General features: G+C 36.5%; 2 protein-coding genes across 4 annotated transcripts in view; both read right to left on the minus strand.

The window, feature by feature from the left end:
* Positions 1-3,275, minus strand: part of LOC117428052 (transient receptor potential cation channel subfamily M member 7-like) — a 43,298-nt gene extending 40,023 nt beyond the window's left edge. Inside the window, exon 1 of the mRNA XM_058995089.1 lies at positions 3,069-3,275. Coding sequence (XP_058851072.1) covers positions 3,069-3,071 — 3 coding nt within the window. The 5' untranslated portion in view covers positions 3,072-3,275. The remainder of the gene's footprint in view (positions 1-3,068) is intronic.
* A 5,333-nt stretch (positions 3,276-8,608) lies between these two features.
* LOC117428374 (signal peptide peptidase-like 2A) lies at positions 8,609-19,063 on the minus strand. 3 transcript variants are annotated; one of them, XM_034047270.3, is made up of 17 exons: positions 18,780-19,063; positions 18,193-18,303; positions 17,594-17,776; positions 17,105-17,191; positions 16,694-16,827; positions 16,248-16,393; positions 15,822-15,918; positions 15,491-15,592; positions 15,317-15,398; positions 14,785-14,859; positions 14,211-14,267; positions 13,984-14,037; positions 12,667-12,766; positions 12,398-12,478; positions 12,054-12,214; positions 11,058-11,091; positions 8,609-9,715 (listed from the first exon to the last, which is right to left on the minus strand). In XM_034047270.3, exons 1-17 carry the CDS (start codon positions 18,828-18,830, stop codon positions 9,684-9,686), a joined length of 1,587 nt encoding a protein of 528 aa, XP_033903161.2. In that variant the 5' UTR covers positions 18,831-19,063; the 3' UTR covers positions 8,609-9,683. The 3 variants fall into 3 exon arrangements, with proteins under 3 accessions (XP_033903161.2, XP_033903162.3, XP_033903165.2); XM_034047271.3 differs by lacking the exon at positions 11,058-11,091; XM_034047274.3 differs by lacking the exon at positions 13,984-14,037 and having other exon boundaries at positions 18,780-19,062.
* Between the last annotated feature and the right edge of the window lie 430 nt (positions 19,064-19,493).

A 19,493-nucleotide genomic window follows, 5' to 3' on the forward strand; every position in this document is an offset into this window, starting at 1 on the left:
TGCAACAGATGCATACATTCCAGAAATCAAGTTCTTTAACTGAATATGTCAATATCCCTTTTAAACCAAGGGCACTGTCTCAGTCTATTAGTTTATCTGTGTTGTTTCTGTTGTGTACTGTAAATAGCTGTCTATTAAGCCTTCCCACAACTCTCAACAAGCTACTGTAGTTGCTATTCATGTGAACGTTTCTTGTATGACCTGTGCAACATGAAGAGGTAAGTGATAGGACCTGCTAAAGCAGAGCTTCAACACTTCAAGGAGAGAATTCCAGTTTGACTGGTGTGCTGTAATTACAGAAAGTTACCCGAGACCAGAAGGAATTAGAAACGATGCCCTGCAGGTATTAAGCCAAGCTCTACATCTGCAGATACATTCCAGTGTACATGCATATGGTGAATAAAGCCAGTAGCAGCCAAAGTTTTAATTACAGTATACAAATACCAAAAGGGTTTATGAAAAAAAAAAGCATTTGTTCCATCAGAAACACATCCAAAGAAAAGTGAACAAACATGTCGGCTACTAGTGTTGCTGTCATTGATCAAGGATCTCAACCGCACAAGTTACTACCCAAGGCCACACAGCGAGTGGCTAAGCTAGGATTTGATCAGGTCAACGGTTCTTAATTCTTAGTTCTTTCCACAAAATCTAGTCGGACATGAATATTGTACTTTGATATTTCTCACTTTCATCATGCATTTAAAATACAGAAAACTAATTCCTTGTTCCCTCTTGTATTTGCTACATGTAAAATTACACGTAATCTGCAGCAAGACAACTGGACAGAGTCGGTCAGATTTTTCTGCCAGTTTATTACTTTCTGAATACTAACTGTTGCTCTAGAAAGTGGCTTCAGTCAGTGTTATATAGCTGGTGAAGCAATTTCACCCACAATTGTTTTCCCTGTTGTCCACAAGAAGAACAGTCCTTTCAAAAACAGCACAATAGTCCGTGGGACAACAGATGAACTGCACGATCCAGGAACTACACAATGCATAAAGCTGAAGTCATTTAAAGTCTGCTGTCCTGCAGGGGGGAAAATACCCTTTTTTGTCTGTTAAGGTATTTTCAGGACCCGCCAGCTTTCAAAGAACGAGTGTGTGCCTCTTCAAGACATTTTGCCTGCAACTAATATTTTAGCTACAAAAGGGTGCTGGCATAATTCTGCACATTACTGTAAAATAAAATGTTAGAAATATACATTCTTTATATTTTGATCACTTATAACCAAAGTTGGCTTTAATATCTAATTTCAATGTTGCCACTCCATAACCCATCATGAAGCCATTCCATTTTAAACTTCAAATACATTGCATTCCCTAGTTCATCTCACTCTATGAGTAAAGCGAGTTTCATAAAGCTCTTCAACAATTTTGCTTCTCTGTCAACAGATGCACATGTATCTTAGAGCGTCTAGATCTGCAAGGAAGAATTCAAACAATTGTGCCAATATAGTTGTTTTCCAATAAAGTCATGCCCTTGGTTTATTAATCCAAGCTCTACATCTGCAGATAAATCCCAATATATGTATATATGTATATTATTCCAGCTTGGCAGAAGGAACTATAAAAGTGACTCTCCTTCCATTTCAATGAAGTTCCACTATTTTATACAGTATCTGTCCACATTATAGAAACCAAATTTTTTGGGCAGTGGTAATGCATCAGTAAAATGTTAATGTGGTGAGGAAGTACATTCTAGTTTCATGACAACATCTCTTTCAACCAGATCAGCTTATATTAGTAATGTTCTCTCTATGTGTGTTCTTTAACTCATGCCCCTTTACCTTCACAACAAGATTCATAATCATGTGATTATCACCAAGAGAACAGCAAAGAGTCACATGTCACTGCACTTGCTCAAAAAAAGGTACTGCACTTTTATTGCCAGCTGCGAGGTTTGGCAGGCATTCAGTCACTCAACATCCACCAAGATTTATTATTTATAATGAAGAACTACATAGCATACATTCAAATTAAACTGTGGAGAAGCAAAGCCCTAAAAATGAGTAACAAAATGGTAATGACTGCAAATCCAGCTACTCAATGACTGTATATGTATTTATACAGCATACAATAAACATTACAACTATCATTTAAATGCTTCACGTCAACCTAAAATAAGACACGTTTTTCATGAGACCTAGTTTATTATGCTGCTCCATATGGACCTGAAGAAATAGTTATTCATTCTCTAGCCATGCATCTTCTAACTTGCTGCATGATGTCTAGCATGAGAATCCAGGGTGCTGACATAATGATGCTTTGCCTTCACTGCATTGATCAAACAAGCTACCCTACTTTTGAGGCTTGGAATATTCGGTTTCCAAATGCACCCAACAATCATTTTCAGCAGAAACAACTGCTGTTCTAGAAATACAGTTACTGTATTACTGTGTAACAGCAATATCCAACATAGATACTAGTAATGCACGCGAAACACAGCCCTGTGTTGAAACCGGACATGCAGAATCTATAACACAGAGCCTAGGTAAAACATGTGTTTGAAGGGGTCCATGCAGCTATTGAAAGTAGCGACACTAATTTACCACAGGGCAAATGCGCTCAGGCACTGTCACTGTGGCAAGCACCCGTAGCCTGACCGCAAGTGAAAATAAAACCCAGTCAGTCATTATACTTTGAACACTTTTGCACATCATACTACATACGTGCAAACTGCAGTAGTCTTGTGTGACATCATTTCAAATAGAATTCATATCAGACTCTAGCATTTTACACACCTCGAAATTGTACTGACACCTTAGACACGTGCGCCTTTCAGATTCTGTATTAAAATACTGAAATAGATTTCCAAGGGCTTGTGTTTTCTTCAATGACAAGCACTACTCGTATACGGACAGCAGCCAATACTCGTGTATGACAAAGCGCTCGCCGGCGAGATTCAACACAGCAATCCCCACGCACCTCTGTCTGCCTTGACAGCGCGCACCGACTTGACTCCAGCAAATTCCACTCACTGAGTGACACCGACCTTTACCCCACGCCAACGCACAAACCTTTCTTGTGCTCCACGCTAACTAAAACAGACATATTCCCCGTGTTGCGTACCATTCTCTTCACCGTTCAAACTCAAGAACAGCTCTTCCGTGGCTTTTAGCCATCTATCGGCGGTGGTCTCGGTGTGCCGTGGAAGGAAAGCCCGTTTGCCGTTAGGATAGTCTGCCTCAGCTTCAGCTCCAGCTCCAGCGGAAGATAGCTTTTTCATAATTGTGCGACTCCGAACTGACGCTAGATGACGAGTCAGCTGAGTCATCCCGTGGGTGGTCACATGTGGCTGGGCGGGGCGACGTCTGGTAAACCTCAGAACGTGGGTTTGTAGGTGGAGTTTTTTCCCCTTTCACCCCAGTGTTGTACACGTTTCATTTTACGTTGTAGTGTTTAAATTCTGAGAAAGTTTGATGTTTGTCATAGACATAGCCTGTATCTTTTTATGCCATGTGTTAGACCGTATTATACAGAGCTGAGGTGGTGTTTTCTTTTGTCAGCAGTGTTTCTACACTCGGGAGTTCACATACATTGTGTTAAACTAGGTACACGTGCAAAGTTACAACAAACATAATAGGTACTGTATATCAGCCAAATATGCAACATGTTATTATTTTAAAAGCAATTCAGGCATTGGTTGCGCCACTTGAAGTAACAGAACATTAAACCTTGGAATAAATTTGTAGCCTGACCAAAATAATTAAAACCTACCACCCAGTATGTCATCGTGCAAATCATTCATTTTGAAACTTCTCTTGATTTTTTTTATTATTATTAAACAGCAAAGCACTGTTGTCTTTTAAATCAGTAAAGAAGTGGACTGAAAACCAGCTTCTAGAACAGTGTGCACGTGTGAGTCTTTAGTGTGTTTTTGTCTTTGAAAGTTAGTAAAACGCCAGGTTTGGTCCATCTTGAAACAGTGGCCGTCTTTAGCTTAGATCCTAACAACTCACTATTCTCATCATTGATTTTCTCTCTTAGGGCAAAATAAGCTTATAAAATATGGAATAAAAGCTTATGGAATCTGTACAGTATGTTACACCCCTAAACATCAGTTTTTGATGATGCACATCCTCATCATCATATTTATCATAGCTGTATTTATCAGACTCGTGATTCATTTTAAGATTGAATATATATATATATATATATATATATATATATATATATATATATATATATATATATATTTACAGAAGAGGTTGCAAGTCGTTGCTTGAGCGTTTTCAGAGAGATAGCAAAACAACTATAATTTGCTTGTCTATTACTAACATTACTGCTGCATAAAACAGTAATTTAGGAAAGCTTCAATTTACCTATCAGCAAAAATGAAACACTTAAACGAGTATTTAAACATCATCAAATACGTGATGTATATATTAAAAAATAATGTTAACACCAATAGTTGCAGAATGTGATCTACAACCTGCTAATTACCAAAAGAAGAGACTTAGATTAGACAGTTTAAACTCTTAAGTATTCCACTATAAAACTCTGCCGATGCCTTCCTCTCATACTGTATGTTCTTAAAGTCTTCCAGCTATCATGAAATAGATTACAGCATATCTATATTTTAAAAAAATATATATGTTTTTCTTCTACTTTTTCCCCTCTCCATTTTGCATGATAGCCTTTTACCTGCAAATTGACATTGAAAATATATAATCCTCGCAAAGGGCAGTGAAAGAAAGCATCTTGCAATTTCAAAGCTTTACAATCAACCTCACACCACCAAATCAAAGTTTTTGGTACTATTTAAACGGATGTTTTGTTTCTTATTTAAGATGGTCTCAGCAGAAAAAATGTAACCCCGAGGAATGCTAAAGTGAAATACAATGATTTTAGGACTGACACATGAGGCTTTTGAAAGTTACTGAGATTCTGCCATCTGAGAGTTAACCCAAGACGAGCTGCCAATAAAACACATGACTCGTCTTGGAGAAACTGTACCCCAGGTATATTTTTTATAGCTTAAATGTCGCTGTGAAACTGTCCGAGGATTTTGTTCTGAACAGTTCACAACAATATTGCCCTTTGAAATCGATAAAACATTTATACATTTCTAAATACAAAAAAATGACATACAATATGTAGAACATACTTTTGTCCAAATTGGGTAAAACAATAAGAAACTAAGTCATGTAAACTGAAGAAGGCACTGCCAAAACGTTTAGTTGACTCCTTATAGTTTTAGCCCCAAATGACTGTAATATGCATCTCCGAGCAGTGCTTGGTGGGCAGTTGTTTTCCGCATCCCAGACTGCGCAGATTACTGGTGATACACACCCCAGAATAATTGAGACTTTGCAGACTTGTCACATTGAAACAGACTGCCTATGGTGGTCCTACATCCTGTTGATAATATAATTGCAGGTTAATTGTTTTTACTAAGCCTTGATTAAGAATGTGAATGTTCACGCCCAGCTTTGATCATTGTCTGAAGGACCTTGCTTACCTTTTTGAAGTCAGTTAGGTATCCAGTTAATTGCTTACTAACACAGCTGTAGACAAGTATGGCAGGGACAGTCTCACTAGCACTCAGTGGTGGGTTTGCTGTTTGTTTTTCAACCAGAGTAAAAATACATATTTTTACATTTCACTGTAGATTTTAATACCTTGGTTATCAGTAAATAAAAAATGTATATATATATATATATATATATATATATATATATATATATATATATATATATGCCTCATCGAGCTGTATTTAATTAGAAATTTGGTATGTTTTCTATTATTATCCAGTTTGATAATGATGGCAAAAAGAAACCTGGATTTACTGCTGAAATACATTGTTGGGTTAAAGCAGATTTAATCAGGCTTTGGCACTTGAACAAATAATCTCTTTTTTAACACCAATTTTAACAAAAAATCAATTTGTAGGGTCAATATCAAATTAAATCCTAAAACCAGAATCTTTATTTAATAGTTGTAGATTTACTACATATTTAGTTTTTTTTTAAAATCCAGATTCCTTTATCTAAGTTAATATGTCCATATTGCACACAGTGCCATTATGTTTTACGTTCATATAGAATTAATACAATGAGAATTACCTTAGGAATTACTATACATTTTAGTTGCTAGATTAAATGCTATCCGTATCAGTCCAGAGACGATAGACAAAGAGAAGGAGATGTGATATCTTTTATTGGACCAACTAAATCAATAATTAATCACAAGCTTTGAGATCTTGAAACCTTGTGATTAATTATTATTTAGTTAGTCCAATAAAAGGTATCGCCTCTACCTCTTTGTCTTTAGAAAATCTATGTTTCCATTAAAAAAATGCTATCACTTTTGATAAACATTTAACACATTATATGTATTGTAGTTATACCTGAACTCTTCAGTACACATCTTAATAGGTACCCAGCAAGCTGGAGAAACATTCCTATTCTACAGCCATACATAAGCTTGGTCCTCAGTAAAGTAGGTCATCATGACTGATAGTAATAAGCCTATTATAGGGTTGATGAGTTGCTGAGTTTTGTGTTTCATAGTGATTAAATACAAGCAGACACATAAAGAAAAACAGTACACCCAAGGCTGTTTTCAGTCATTGTTTTTAATAAATGAGATGAATAATGCATTATATTACATGCACAAATAAGAACGCACAGGGCTGAACACTGACATGGGCAAAAACAACATCTAGAAGCATTTGATGAGATTACGGGCTAATGTGGAGTTAAAGGGCACCGGTCCATGGGTCCTAGTACGTTGCCCTTTCCCTCTCCGGTCTGGTAAAGTCAATAGAGTACTGTCGTCCGCAATAGAGTACGTTTACAAATTCGGTGGTATTAAGATTAGTCGCTGTTTAGTTCTTTAAAATGAGTCCCAGATTAACAACAAAATGAATGTGTCAGATGAGGTGAATATCTTCTTTTGTTCACCTGGTAATAGGTTTAAATAGGGGGACCTGTGTTTCCCCAGAGGAAAAAAAACAGAAAACAGTAACGCAGCTGCTCCAACTCTACCTGCAACAAAGTTGTGTCTTGCTGGTAGTTTTATTGTGTTGATACTGGGGAGACAAGAGATCTCCTCCATGCACCTCTAGAACTCTGTACTGTATTTTACACAGTGAGTCTGGCATTGACAATGTAAGGCAGTTGAAGCTGGTAAATGCTGGCTGAGGAACAAAGAACAGTGTTTTATTAAAGCAAGTGACCACTAACAATTGATTTCACTGTAAACACACTGAAAAGTGTAGAGCGTCAGTTTCCCACAGCGAATCCATTTTATTACCATCATTGGTAGTCTTGCGTTCTCTGCATATTAATACACTGCAGTTTTATGGAATCGCCTATTTAAGGTAATTATGTTGTGGTAAAAACAGATGTATGTTATTGAGTGATAGGGGAGGGAGTCATGGAAAAGTGCAGTTGCAATGGAAATTACAGACTTAGTGCACTGCCTAACCCTGTTAAGAATGATCACTACACAGCAACTGCCACCTTGCTCCAACAGCAGCCTAAAAGTCACCTTCAAATATATGCAGTTGCTGGTTGTCTATATATAATGGTAATAGAGCTGATTTATGACATAATTTACCTCGCTGTGGTTCTTTAATTTCCCTTCAGTCAATTACGTCATGATATAGGATTGTGAATCAGCTTGTACTCCCATAGTAATACTGGGTATGATTATGTGTCCCTGCAACTTTATTACCTTTCTGTTATTCTGTAACATTATTCCCGTAAGGACAGCCTCACACTGGACTGCCTGGCAGCCTCCTCTCACCCCGTGCTGTCAACTCCTTCTCCTGTTCAATCACGAGTGCACAGTTTAATGAGGCTGCCTCTGATTACCTTCTAGAGGAAGTCATTCATTCACTGGGATTGAGGCATGACCCTGTGATAAGCCAATCAGATCCAGAACTGCAGTACACCTTCAGGCTGAAAGCTGACACAGCGCTCTCTGGCACAATACGGAGTAAAAGGAAGACTTGAGTTTGTACCAGAGTGTGTCCCTAAGCGTTCTGCCAATCCCTCATAATCTCTCTGCACAGTTAATTATCCAGTTATAATGAAACTTGCTGTGGCCATTTATTGTACATGTTCTTTAACTCGTTCACCACTGCAGAGTCTAGGAATTATAACTAATCAGAATTGCAGGCCTCTCGAGTGGTATAGGAAAGACAATTCCACTGAAAATAGCTGACCACTAATCTGCTATAATAATAATATATTTATATAGCTTTGATATTAGAAGTTATACAGTTTTGGTATTAGAAGATCAGAATCATTGTCAGTATTAGATGACTCAGCAACATAAACATTCACTTACTTTACAATCAGGATCTGATGGGATGAACGTCCAAGGAAACTGTTTAAACTTCAACTTGTGGAGAAACAGTGGAAGGAAATGTAATCATGGTACCACTATATACAGCTTTGAACAAGTACCAAATAACAACACATGCTAAAATTGTGATCATTGCAATTGTGTTATGCTAAAACATCAATTCCCTTGAGCACATTTTTGTGTTAATTGGTACTTCTTTAAAGGTGCTATCAGGACAGCTCCACCATAATTAAAGCCTCATCCCAGGCAAATTAAAATATGCTTTAAATGGAAACAAATAACCCACACACCAATTTATTTTGAAATTTTAATTTAAAACAAATCAACTCCACCAGAATATAAAGAGCAACAGCATTCACAAGTTTGATCAGAGCTGCATATTTACATTTGTAAATTGCAAAAGAAAGGCAAATGGCTTTCAGATATAATTATATTCTTATAGTAAGCAATGGCAGCTCAAATGTGGTACTCCTTGGAATAATACAAAAAACAGAGCTCAGAAATCAGGAATATCTAATCCAATGCAATTCAAGTATATTTAAAAATGAAACAAACAAAAGGGCACGTCATGTTCCATCAAACATAGTATTATGCTTATTAAATCTAAGGTTAAACGACCTACAGTAAATATATACGGGTTTCACCAGCAGAGATGTGTGATAAGCTTTCAAAAGAAAACGCTAGCCCTTGTAAAGAACACTATTAGAATTGCAGTCTGTTAGTGGTGAAATTAAATAAAATAACAATTACAAGTGTTGAAGATTCAGACATTAAACATGATGACTGTCAAATGTATTAGAAGACAAATCAGAAAGATTTGCTGCTCAACAGTTATTTCAGAGACAAAACTGGGCTTTAACACTTCAGCAATTGCATAGATACTGTATTAGATAACGAGCAAGGCACAAATGGCTTTTTTTCTACCATCAAAAGTGTAGTATTATTATTACTGTTCAATCACGTCAGTTCACACTTAAAAAAAAACACTCTTCTATTCAAGTGCATTAAAAGGTAATGCTTTAAAATAGGTTTAGTTATTTAAACAGGAATTCATTTTGAATATTGCATTAACAAGAGATACAAAGTACAGTACTGTAATAGGAATTCAAATGAATGATACAGTCAACATGTAGTTACATAATAATACATGTGTCTGTTCCGGATAGCACTACCCCCCAGTCCATTCGTCAGGGTTGGGGTTTCATGTTCATTTTGAATTCAATATAAATGAATTACTTGCTCATGCACTATTCAAAATTAAATCTTAATTAATGAAACCTGAACTTTAAAGCGTTACTCATAAAACAAGTAAAGAAAAAAAATAAATAGCGATGCTACTCCTCCGGATGCATGATTACTCCATTTTCATTATTGGATATGGCCATAGGATTCTCCTCCATCTTCATAAAAAAAGAGAGGAAAAAAAAACAAATCTGGTTACTGAAACAAAATCCAAAATGCAGGCTTCATGGTAGGTTTTTCAAAATGTTCGCCTAATTGAGTTAAAACCACTATATAAAGTCCTCAAGACTGACTTATTTATTTAAATCAAACTTTCCTTTGAGCCAAACACTTTAATGGTACTACAAAAATTAAACATGGCAACAAAATAAGCAAATGTTTTGACAGAAGCACAATGATATCTAGCAGACTGTTAGTGAAGCTGGAGTAAAACAGTGCAATATTAAGCTGAATGAGAACAAAGGGAAGCTTGCAGCTTGGCAAAGACCTTTCACATGTTTTAAATACGATAACATCAGTAAAGCATAGCAATGCTGAAGAACAAGACAAAAAACAGTCAAATATTTGTGATAAATGTCTCTCAACCAAAGATGAATAGTGGCTAGTCTGCAAAGATATCTGTCCTCTGTGAAACATTTCAAGAACATTTTTACTGCTTTTTATATTAGAAGTCTTTTGATTCATCAAAGTAAGCAACATTTTTTTGTTTTGTTGCACGAGCCTTTGCTGCCCTCTAGTGGTCATACATAACATTCTTCCCGTCAAACAGGGAAATGATTGGTACAGTACACCGCAGTCCTGCCACACAATAGATAATCTTTTGGAAGTGCGCGATCTTCTGGTTTAGCACAGAAACGGTTTATAAATTATATTAGCAAATATTTAGGCACTATTTACAACTTTAAACTATATAACCAACACAATGATCTATTAATGATCTAGATCTAACTAGCCAACAAAAAACAAAAACAAAAAATGATTGCAGGATTTGCAATAAATGCTCCTGGCTGTCTTTTATGGTTTTATTAAAAAGACAGGAGGATATGCTGTGAAACCAATAGAAAAGAATGAATATAATAAATATAACATTGCAAGCACCCACAAATAAAGTGTGGAAGGAATCAGCAGCAAATCAGTCAGAGGTGCCAAGTTCAAGTTTCAAAGGGCCTCATTGTCATTAGATATTGGAAGAAATGATTATATATTCACTGTTTAGTCTGTGTGTACTTTATAGTGTATATGTACATTTAGTACACTAGAAAACCAGTCAACACATTTCTAAACGGCCACTGTGATCCAATCTCTGAATTCAGTCTGCCTCTTTTGGGTCATGCTGCTCTTCTATGGGTTGATATTAATTGATGTGATGTGGACCAAACAGTAAATGAATGAAAAGCTGTTGTGAAGAGCCAGTTAAAAGCGCCCTGAAGGTTCTTGTTTGACACCCCTGAGTTACGTTACAATAGACTGCACCGTCCAGGAACAGAAGTAATATCACACCTTGTATTAAAGGTTCCTTTGAAGAGTCCAAAACCTGAATGAAATGTAGAAGAGGACGTTTGAATTTGTAACAGCACTATACATAAGGCATCTTATATTTAAGGTATTTGGACAGCATTTTAATGTAACTGGCAATGTATGAAACACTTAAGTTTTTAAAAATAATGGAGATTAAAAAGGCTTTCGAAACACATACTTGACCAAACAATTCCCACACTCTGAATATGAATATATACTATATCTATCTATCTATCTATCTATCTATATATATATATATATCTATATATATATATATCTATATATATCTATATATATATATATATATATATGTGTGTGTGTGTGTGTGTATTATTGATACACCTTATTGCTTTCAGAACATGCTTAAGGCCCTGCAACACACTTTAACAAAAGAATGATGCATGTAAAGAAAATGTTTATAAAAAGGCAGTACAAATTAGAAATCTAACTTTTTTTTTTGGTCTTACTTATAGAAGAAGTCAAATGAATTCTATCACAAGTTCAGGCTACGATCAAGCAATTTTTCCATTAAAACAATGCTTACTAGCACACAAAAATGATAAAGTAGACTCTGATTTTTGGCCCTTTGAAAGCTGCTACAGTTAGTAGCATACCAGACACAGGTGGTACAATTAGTAATATCATACATTGTGTTAGGGGACTTGCTAAAGTTAGGAATGGCAAACATTGCGTTCTAGGCAAAAAACCTGACTGTATGAAAACAGATTCATGAAAACGTGCTTCCTGTACCTGGCACAGCTCAAAGCCCTTCCCATGGGCTGAACTAAAAGGTGTGTATAGTTCTTGAAATGGAACCTGTTCAATAGGTTTTAGGGAAGTACAAACAATAAGTTGGAACTGCCTGTCCTCGAACGTCATTATTAAATGAACCTACTCTGGAAAGAACCCCACAAATACAGGTCCTTGTCTTATAAAACACAACTCTTGCATTGCTTTAAGCCATTACATTTGACTCACCTCGTAAATGGTTCCTGCCCAAAACCGTTTCATTTCCTTGCGTCTCCAGGCAACCAAAGTACTGGTAACTAGAGTGCATGGCACTAGATAGAGCAGGGCTGGCTGCCCCATCTTTGACAAGACCATCACAACTAATGTCACTATCATACCCACACCATAGGCTGCAACAATAAAAACAAAGACAGAGAGAGAGAAAGACAACCGTCATCAATGTATTGTGCAAACAAGCAAATCCAAGAGATCATCTATCTTTCTAAACCTGCCATTCCCCCCATCCACCCGAAGCACACATGGATAGTTCTGCACAAGTATTGGCAATGGGGTGTACTGTGTAGATATTGTACCTATTGTGCAGGATATGTAGTAGATCTTTGTAGAGTTGTTGTTCCACACATCAAACCTGTGGCAATAAGCAACCAGCAATCCTGTTTTGGCAACAAAATACACAAATGTCACTACTGAAGCCTTACTTAAAATACAATAGCTACAAAATAAAATAACTAAATAAAAGAAATTGGATTTTTTGGTACCTAACAGTACAACCCTATTGAAACCAACAGCATTTCTCCCAGGTTTGAAACAATACAACACTCAAATACAATAGCCACCCCACCTGGCACAATAATATCTCCGTATCCAAGAAGAGAAAATTCCATTCCACACAGGTATTGAGTCGGGGATGAAAGCCTGGGAACTCTCATGACAATGGGCAGCTGTTATAAAAAAAAGAAATTAAAAAAGCACAGTTGTCTAACACACTAAATTCCAAATTTAAAATGTAAAACTGCTGACCTGAATTTATGCAAATTAAAACACAAAAACACACAGCAAAAACAGATTTGCAAAATGAAAAGTATGAAGTAACCTTAAGAAGGAGTAAATTAAGGCATCACATTATAGAAGTCAACAGAATAGGTTTTACTTTCTCTTATTAACCCCACATGTTGGCGATTCATTACCCGGTATTGTGACTTATTTACAAATACAAAACTACGCTTTGAGGAATCATGACATGAACAGATCTCACATTTCTAATATTGATCATAGAGACAATATGGGGAATTGTCTTTATGATTAAGGGTTTACTAATGAAAGAGCAAATGATATGCTTACGTTACTTAGAAACAAACAACTCGACAGTGCTTGGATTATAATTAGTTCTTTGATTTTCAAAAAAACCCCAAAAAACAGGACGTTAACTAAAAACTGGTCAAAAGTTTTCAAAATATGCCCCACAAATTGTTTAATTCCACAGATTAAAAATGCAGATTTTTTTTTTTTTTTTTAAACACTTTTTTTTTGTCTTTTAAAAACAGAAATCATGTCATAATAGCGAGACACTGAAGTGGTCATTATCATCTCTTAGTGATCATCAAGGCATTCCATACTTAATGACAAATTCTTGCTACACAAGTTACTGCAGGGGCAGTTACTGCAAGTCTGAAAATAAGGTGCATTATCTTGTAGGAATACCTGCTGTGGAGGACATTACAAATGTCATTATAATCCATAAACCACCAAGAATGAAGGCATGAGTTTTTGTGCTGGATTATGCCACTTTATAAAACATTAAGGGAATCTACCAAAGGACAGCATCCATTCTGAACCTGAGAGTCTCAGCCATCAGTGAGATTACAGATTGTAGTGAAAAAAACATTGCAGGGTAATGCAAGCAAAATAATATTCTGACTGGGGAACTTTAAGAATCATAAACCAGCAGCAAGTAAAATTTGGACTAGATGTGGATCTACTAAAAACTCAGTGAAAGCAGACAGCAGTTTATCTCACAACCACGTTTCCCCTGCTAAATGAGCACTGCTAAATTTTAATCTAACCAGGATTGTTTTTTGTTTATAGAAACCAATTCACTAACATGCGATTTATACACCCACACCAACCCCAGTGAACAGATCTGAAATACAGGTCTTACTTTCTCATAGGGAACTGTGGGTTCAGCAGGGACTTCCACCATGTTTCCACCTCTCTAGGATCAAACCCAAGTCAATAGCTGTTTAATATTTCAAAACAAAGAAAGCAGCAAATGCCCACCAAACTGGGCAGCCGAGTCAGTTAAGAAGCAGTTCTAAACCTACAGCACATGCTATTAATTCAAGAAAAGAAAAAAAAAGGCAAAGGCTCACCGCCTCCAGTGCTTACCTTTTCACCAGTGGCTCCTGGGCCAGCTGCAACCTGAACCATAATGCTTTCACCGTTCTATAAAACACGAAGGCTTTTATGCATTATATCATATTTTACTAAGTATTATTATTATTGATATAACTTATTGTTTTTCACCTCCCCTTTACCATTAATGCTGTTTACAACCATTCCTCCAGTATTACTTTCTAATCGTTTTTCTTTGTAAAAACTTTAAATTGCAAGCTCCTTTTATTCCAATCAAAAATCATATGATGCGCTGACCTTTCAACTTTTGCTGGCCCTGCCTGGTCTACAGCAATAGTGTGAAACAAGTGGGGCCAAATGAGTTCAAAGGTCACAGTGAAGCTACTCTTCAAATTAGTTTCAACAGGAATATGTACCTGTGTGTAGTTTTATTTGAAAATGAGAAAACTTTAAAGTCTGGACTGCACTGTGGCCAGACAAGTTCCACTGATGAGACAGGCCAGTCTTTGCAGACTAAAGCAGTTCCAAATAGGATACAGGGTCCCAATCATATCTCACTTTAATATTCTTTTACCGTACATTATTATTAACAAATACTCGTGCCTACCTTTGTGAAAAAGGGAGTGATGAAAACAAAGAACACATCGTAAACAAGCAGGAGGCTGAGCAATGTAACGCAGATCTGAAAGGAAATGAAAATGTGGTTTATGCAGTTTTGGGGTATGTATGTTTTTCTGGGTCTAACCCAACAGACATTCATCTCAACCCTTTGAGAGGCACTGAATGCTCGACAAACATCTCAATTATTAACCTGAGAAACAGGTTTAGGAGGAACAGCAACCAATCTTACCAGACAGTACTATTTACCTTAAGCATACCCAGATCAAGGTATTAACATTTTTTTTTAATTTACTAGAAAATCTCAATGAGAAAATTAATAAATGGAATTCCAGACTATTTGCACGACTCACACAACCCTGACTCGTTCATTCTGCATCGATTAAGATGCACAAGAGTACTGCACAGATATGTTTTTGAATATACAAGTTCAAGCTCAATGGAATAGATCTTTTTCAGGAGAGACAGAGGGAGTTTTAATAACCAGCAACCAGCAGGGGATAACATTTTGAATCACAAACCTTGAAGCTTGAGATTTTTAACACCCTCATAAAATTAAGACAAAATGCGATTCCCAACACGTCCTGCAAAATCCAAATCCATCTGAAAAAAATAAATAAAAAGCCCACATAATCAAATCTCTCATAGTGTAGGACTCAGTTTTCACTTGATCTTGGAGTTCGTGCACACAGTACCTGTCCTCGTTCCGGTAAACTGCCCATAGTACAGACACTGCAATGCAAAATGCAGCAAGAAAGAAGAATCGAATTTCAACGGTTTTGTCCCGGAAGGAAAAGCTGCAAAAAAAAAAACCAAAAAAAAAAAACAGTAGGTATTTATTTCTGTCAATACTCCCTCCCAGTAAAACCCCACACAATTCATTCGATTTGACTAGAAAACCCGAATCAAGTGATCACCAAAGGGACAAATCATCTGGAGACCACTTAGATCAGGTATTTGTCAGGTTTATTGTACCATCAATACTTCTTGCTGGAATTTGAACTGTACAAAATGAAAACTACTCACCTGCATCTGCCACATGGTATCATCTGTACCAGTGCAGCCAGACAGCCATACACAGCCATTGCAGAGGCAATGCAAAACATAGCAATCATAACATACACTGAAAGACAAAACACATGGAAGACAGGTGTCTATATTAAAAACACACACACATACACTTTCAGTATTAGAATGAAAAAACATAATATATGCTATTCAGATTATTGTTATTTGAACAGAATCTGAATAGCAAATGGACATGACCGACTTCCCATTTGTATATCCAATCGCCAGGGATTAGATAAGATGACAGAAAAGAGATCAATAGTCGCTTAGTGAAATTGCAGTATAAGACTGAGTTTCAATGACTGGACTGTATGGACAAAAAAAATATATATATCAAAGCACAAGTTTCACATTTCGATTATGAATGACAACGTTCTTCTTTACCTAGCCACTTGTAGAAAAAGTAAAGTAAAACCAAAATCCCGCACATCCCAAGCACAAAGATCACCACTTTCAGTGGAGTGAAATGGATCTCATCACTGCTCTCAGCTTTCCTCCTTCCTCCTTGCACTGCGAAGTTTATTTCCTGCCTGCAAATTGAACAGATACATGTCCTATTAGTTCTAGATGTTACATTTGTGTTTCAAATTGTGCATATTTATATATATTTAGATATGAAGTCACTAAATGCATCACATGACTGTAATTAAGATGCATATCTGGTGCCCCCTATGCCCACCTCTGTGGCAAATATTTGATTCCCAAGGTGCCCTGGAGCAACATAAACAAACTGAACAGTCAACAGGTTCTGCTTCCTAAATAGAGTGCACAGACGTCTAACTTACAAAACAATGTGGTTAATAGATGGAATAACAGAGTCCAAAACTTACTGTTCTGCAGCGCCACTCCAATAGCCTCCCAGAGCAAGAGTGAACACGGAGATAAATAATATAACCAAAATACTGTAGTCAAACAGAGCTGCAGGTGGTGCATAAAGTTTCACTGATATACTGTCCTTAAAAGCCTAAGAAGAAAAAAAATCACATACTTAAGAAAAATAAAAACTAAGGCTTTGGTTTTGTACTTGAAGAAACTATTTATTAATAAGGTTTAAACCAAATAAAATGCATTATTAACTCATAATGCCCATTAATGCATCATTTTAGAATACACAGCTACCCTCTTCAGCTTGTGAGTAGTCTGAAGTTGTGTCTTACTGTTTTAGATTTGTAAATGGGTGTTTCACAGCACATTGCTATTGTGTGAAAAATAAGTGTATAATATTAGTTTCTGATAGTTACCTCCTGCATATTCAACACATCTTTGTATCTGACAAGGGCAACCAGGATGTTCAGTCCCTTGTCAGTGTTGATTGCGGAGGGTGTGGTCTGGAACAGCAGAAATACACATTTACCACAGCAATACTTGAATATTAAACCTATGTAGTGGTGTACTGGTATTATCTGCGAATATACTGCATGGGAAAGGAAAGTACAGAAGACATAAACTCACATTCAGAGTTCCTGTTATCAAAAAATACATACATATTATATATATATATATATATATATATATATATATATATATATATATATATATTTTACACACACACACACACACAGCTGCAGTAATATTCATACTAGCTAGGGCTTTGGTCAGTACAGAGTTGGGTTTTTTTTTTTTTTTTTTTAAGGTAAACCTTATTCTTAAATCTACTTGCTTTTGGGTTTCCTTCAGCTTTAAGGTTGCCAGGTTCATGCAGTGGCACAATGACTGTAGTTTGGGCTTACCAGACTGGTTTTGCTGGCAATCAGTATAGCTCTGGCTCCACTGGACTGGGCAATCAAGGCTTTCTCTTCAAAAGAACAGTTTCCTCTCATTACCACCACCGCCTTTCCATTCAGACCCGCAGGAGGAAGATCAGTTTTATGGCACAGCACACTTGAGGTCAAGTTAACCAACTGGTACTGTGTCTGTAAAAAAAAAAAAAAAGAAAAAGAAACTGGTAACAGAGATTTCTGTGAAGTCAGTATCTAAAACTTTGAGATATTTGCAGTGGTAGCTTTGTAAAATGACTTAAAGGATGCACACAAACTTTACCTAGAGAATCATAGAATAGAGAGGGACTGCAGCTTTAATAACATTAGAAGGAAGAGTAGAACTGAAACTTGCCCAGCTTGTCTGGCAGAATTAAGGACGCTTAACCTACTAGCTTCAAAGAATCTCTTTCAGCAACTATGCTCAAATGTCATTTTCGATTTAAGGTAAGTTTACAGTTCATGCGCACAACGTTCTTCTAGTGCCTTTAGGTCACTAAACTATACAGAATTAGTTTTTTTTTTTACTGTGAAACATAAAGGGAAAAACACATGCACTTTGGAGTACTTACGGCGTTATCAAGAGACGGTGGAAGAGGTGTCCAGGAAGAATTGAAAACAATGCAATATTCATTTTCAGCGGAGGGTCCAAATGCATGCAAGATTGCTTCTTGAGCATTTACCTACAGATTAAGGGGAGAAGGTTTATGCACTAATTGTCTATCTGGTTCCCGTTTTATTTTTTTTACCGTACAATATGCTTTTACAGAAAAATGAGATGGATGTTGTTTTCGTTTAGGAGACTCAGAACAAACTAATTCGATGATTACACAAACAGCAAAGCATAGCTTTACAATGCGTCTTTAAAATGTTAGGACAGTTGTCATAATAATACGCAATACGTAGGCTAAAATGGTAGATTTAAAATGGTAGATGTAACCGTTTAAGAATAAGTTCACTGCATTCCACCCGTTGAGTACACTCAGTGTCGTGGCGTTACTGTAATACTAATACACGATGTAGCATAACCTTTTAATTAAAAGACAAGTACAATATGTATGGGTACATTTATAAATCAAAACAACTGTCCGACGGACAACACTCGGTTATTATTTTTATAAACGTAATCAATTACAAAAACAGAAACCGTAATATTTACCTGTACACACAAGAAAAGGGCACAAACACTCGCAACCAGTATTTTCGACATAACTGGAGACTTCTCTTGTGTTAGGCCCTTTGTGTTGCAGTTACGATATGACAAGTAGGTAATTTTCAGAACAACTTTAGATACTTTCCATTTCGCTTTGGTCCTTCCCAATCTTCATGTTGACAAAAGCATTATCTCAGAATAAAGTTTATTTCACTTCCTGTTCCGCTTGGTAATCCCCTTTTGGGGGAGTGGAAAGTTGTGACAGCGGCAGCCATACAATCACAACCATGTTGTTACACAAATTATACTATACTAATATAATGACTGTGGTGGATTCCTCCACATCGATATTGTATCTGTACGAAAAAGGGCGATCTGGTTTATTAGCTATGTAAGACATTAGGGTGACCAGACGTCCCGGTTTTTCAAAAGTCTAATCATTATTTTTTATAAAGTGATTAACACAGACTTACGTGCTTATTCCGCAGTGCGCCATGCGTTTTCATTTAGTTTATATTCAATATGAATCTACACAATTACTGTATGTGTTCGTTCGTAGCTGTTCAGTTCTGGTGGGACTTTGACCACACAAACGAGGCAGAGCAGCGAGGTTGCAAGCATCACCAGGTTTGTTTAACCACATCAACCAAATAACGACAATAAAAATATCCATGCTGACGCAGGGAGTGAAAAGAACAGGAATAAAGAAAAATGGCAAAA

This window comes from Acipenser ruthenus, chromosome 21 (genome assembly GCF_902713425.1).
Source record: "Acipenser ruthenus chromosome 21, fAciRut3.2 maternal haplotype, whole genome shotgun sequence".
NCBI classification, from domain to species: Eukaryota; Metazoa; Chordata; class Actinopteri; order Acipenseriformes; family Acipenseridae; genus Acipenser; species Acipenser ruthenus.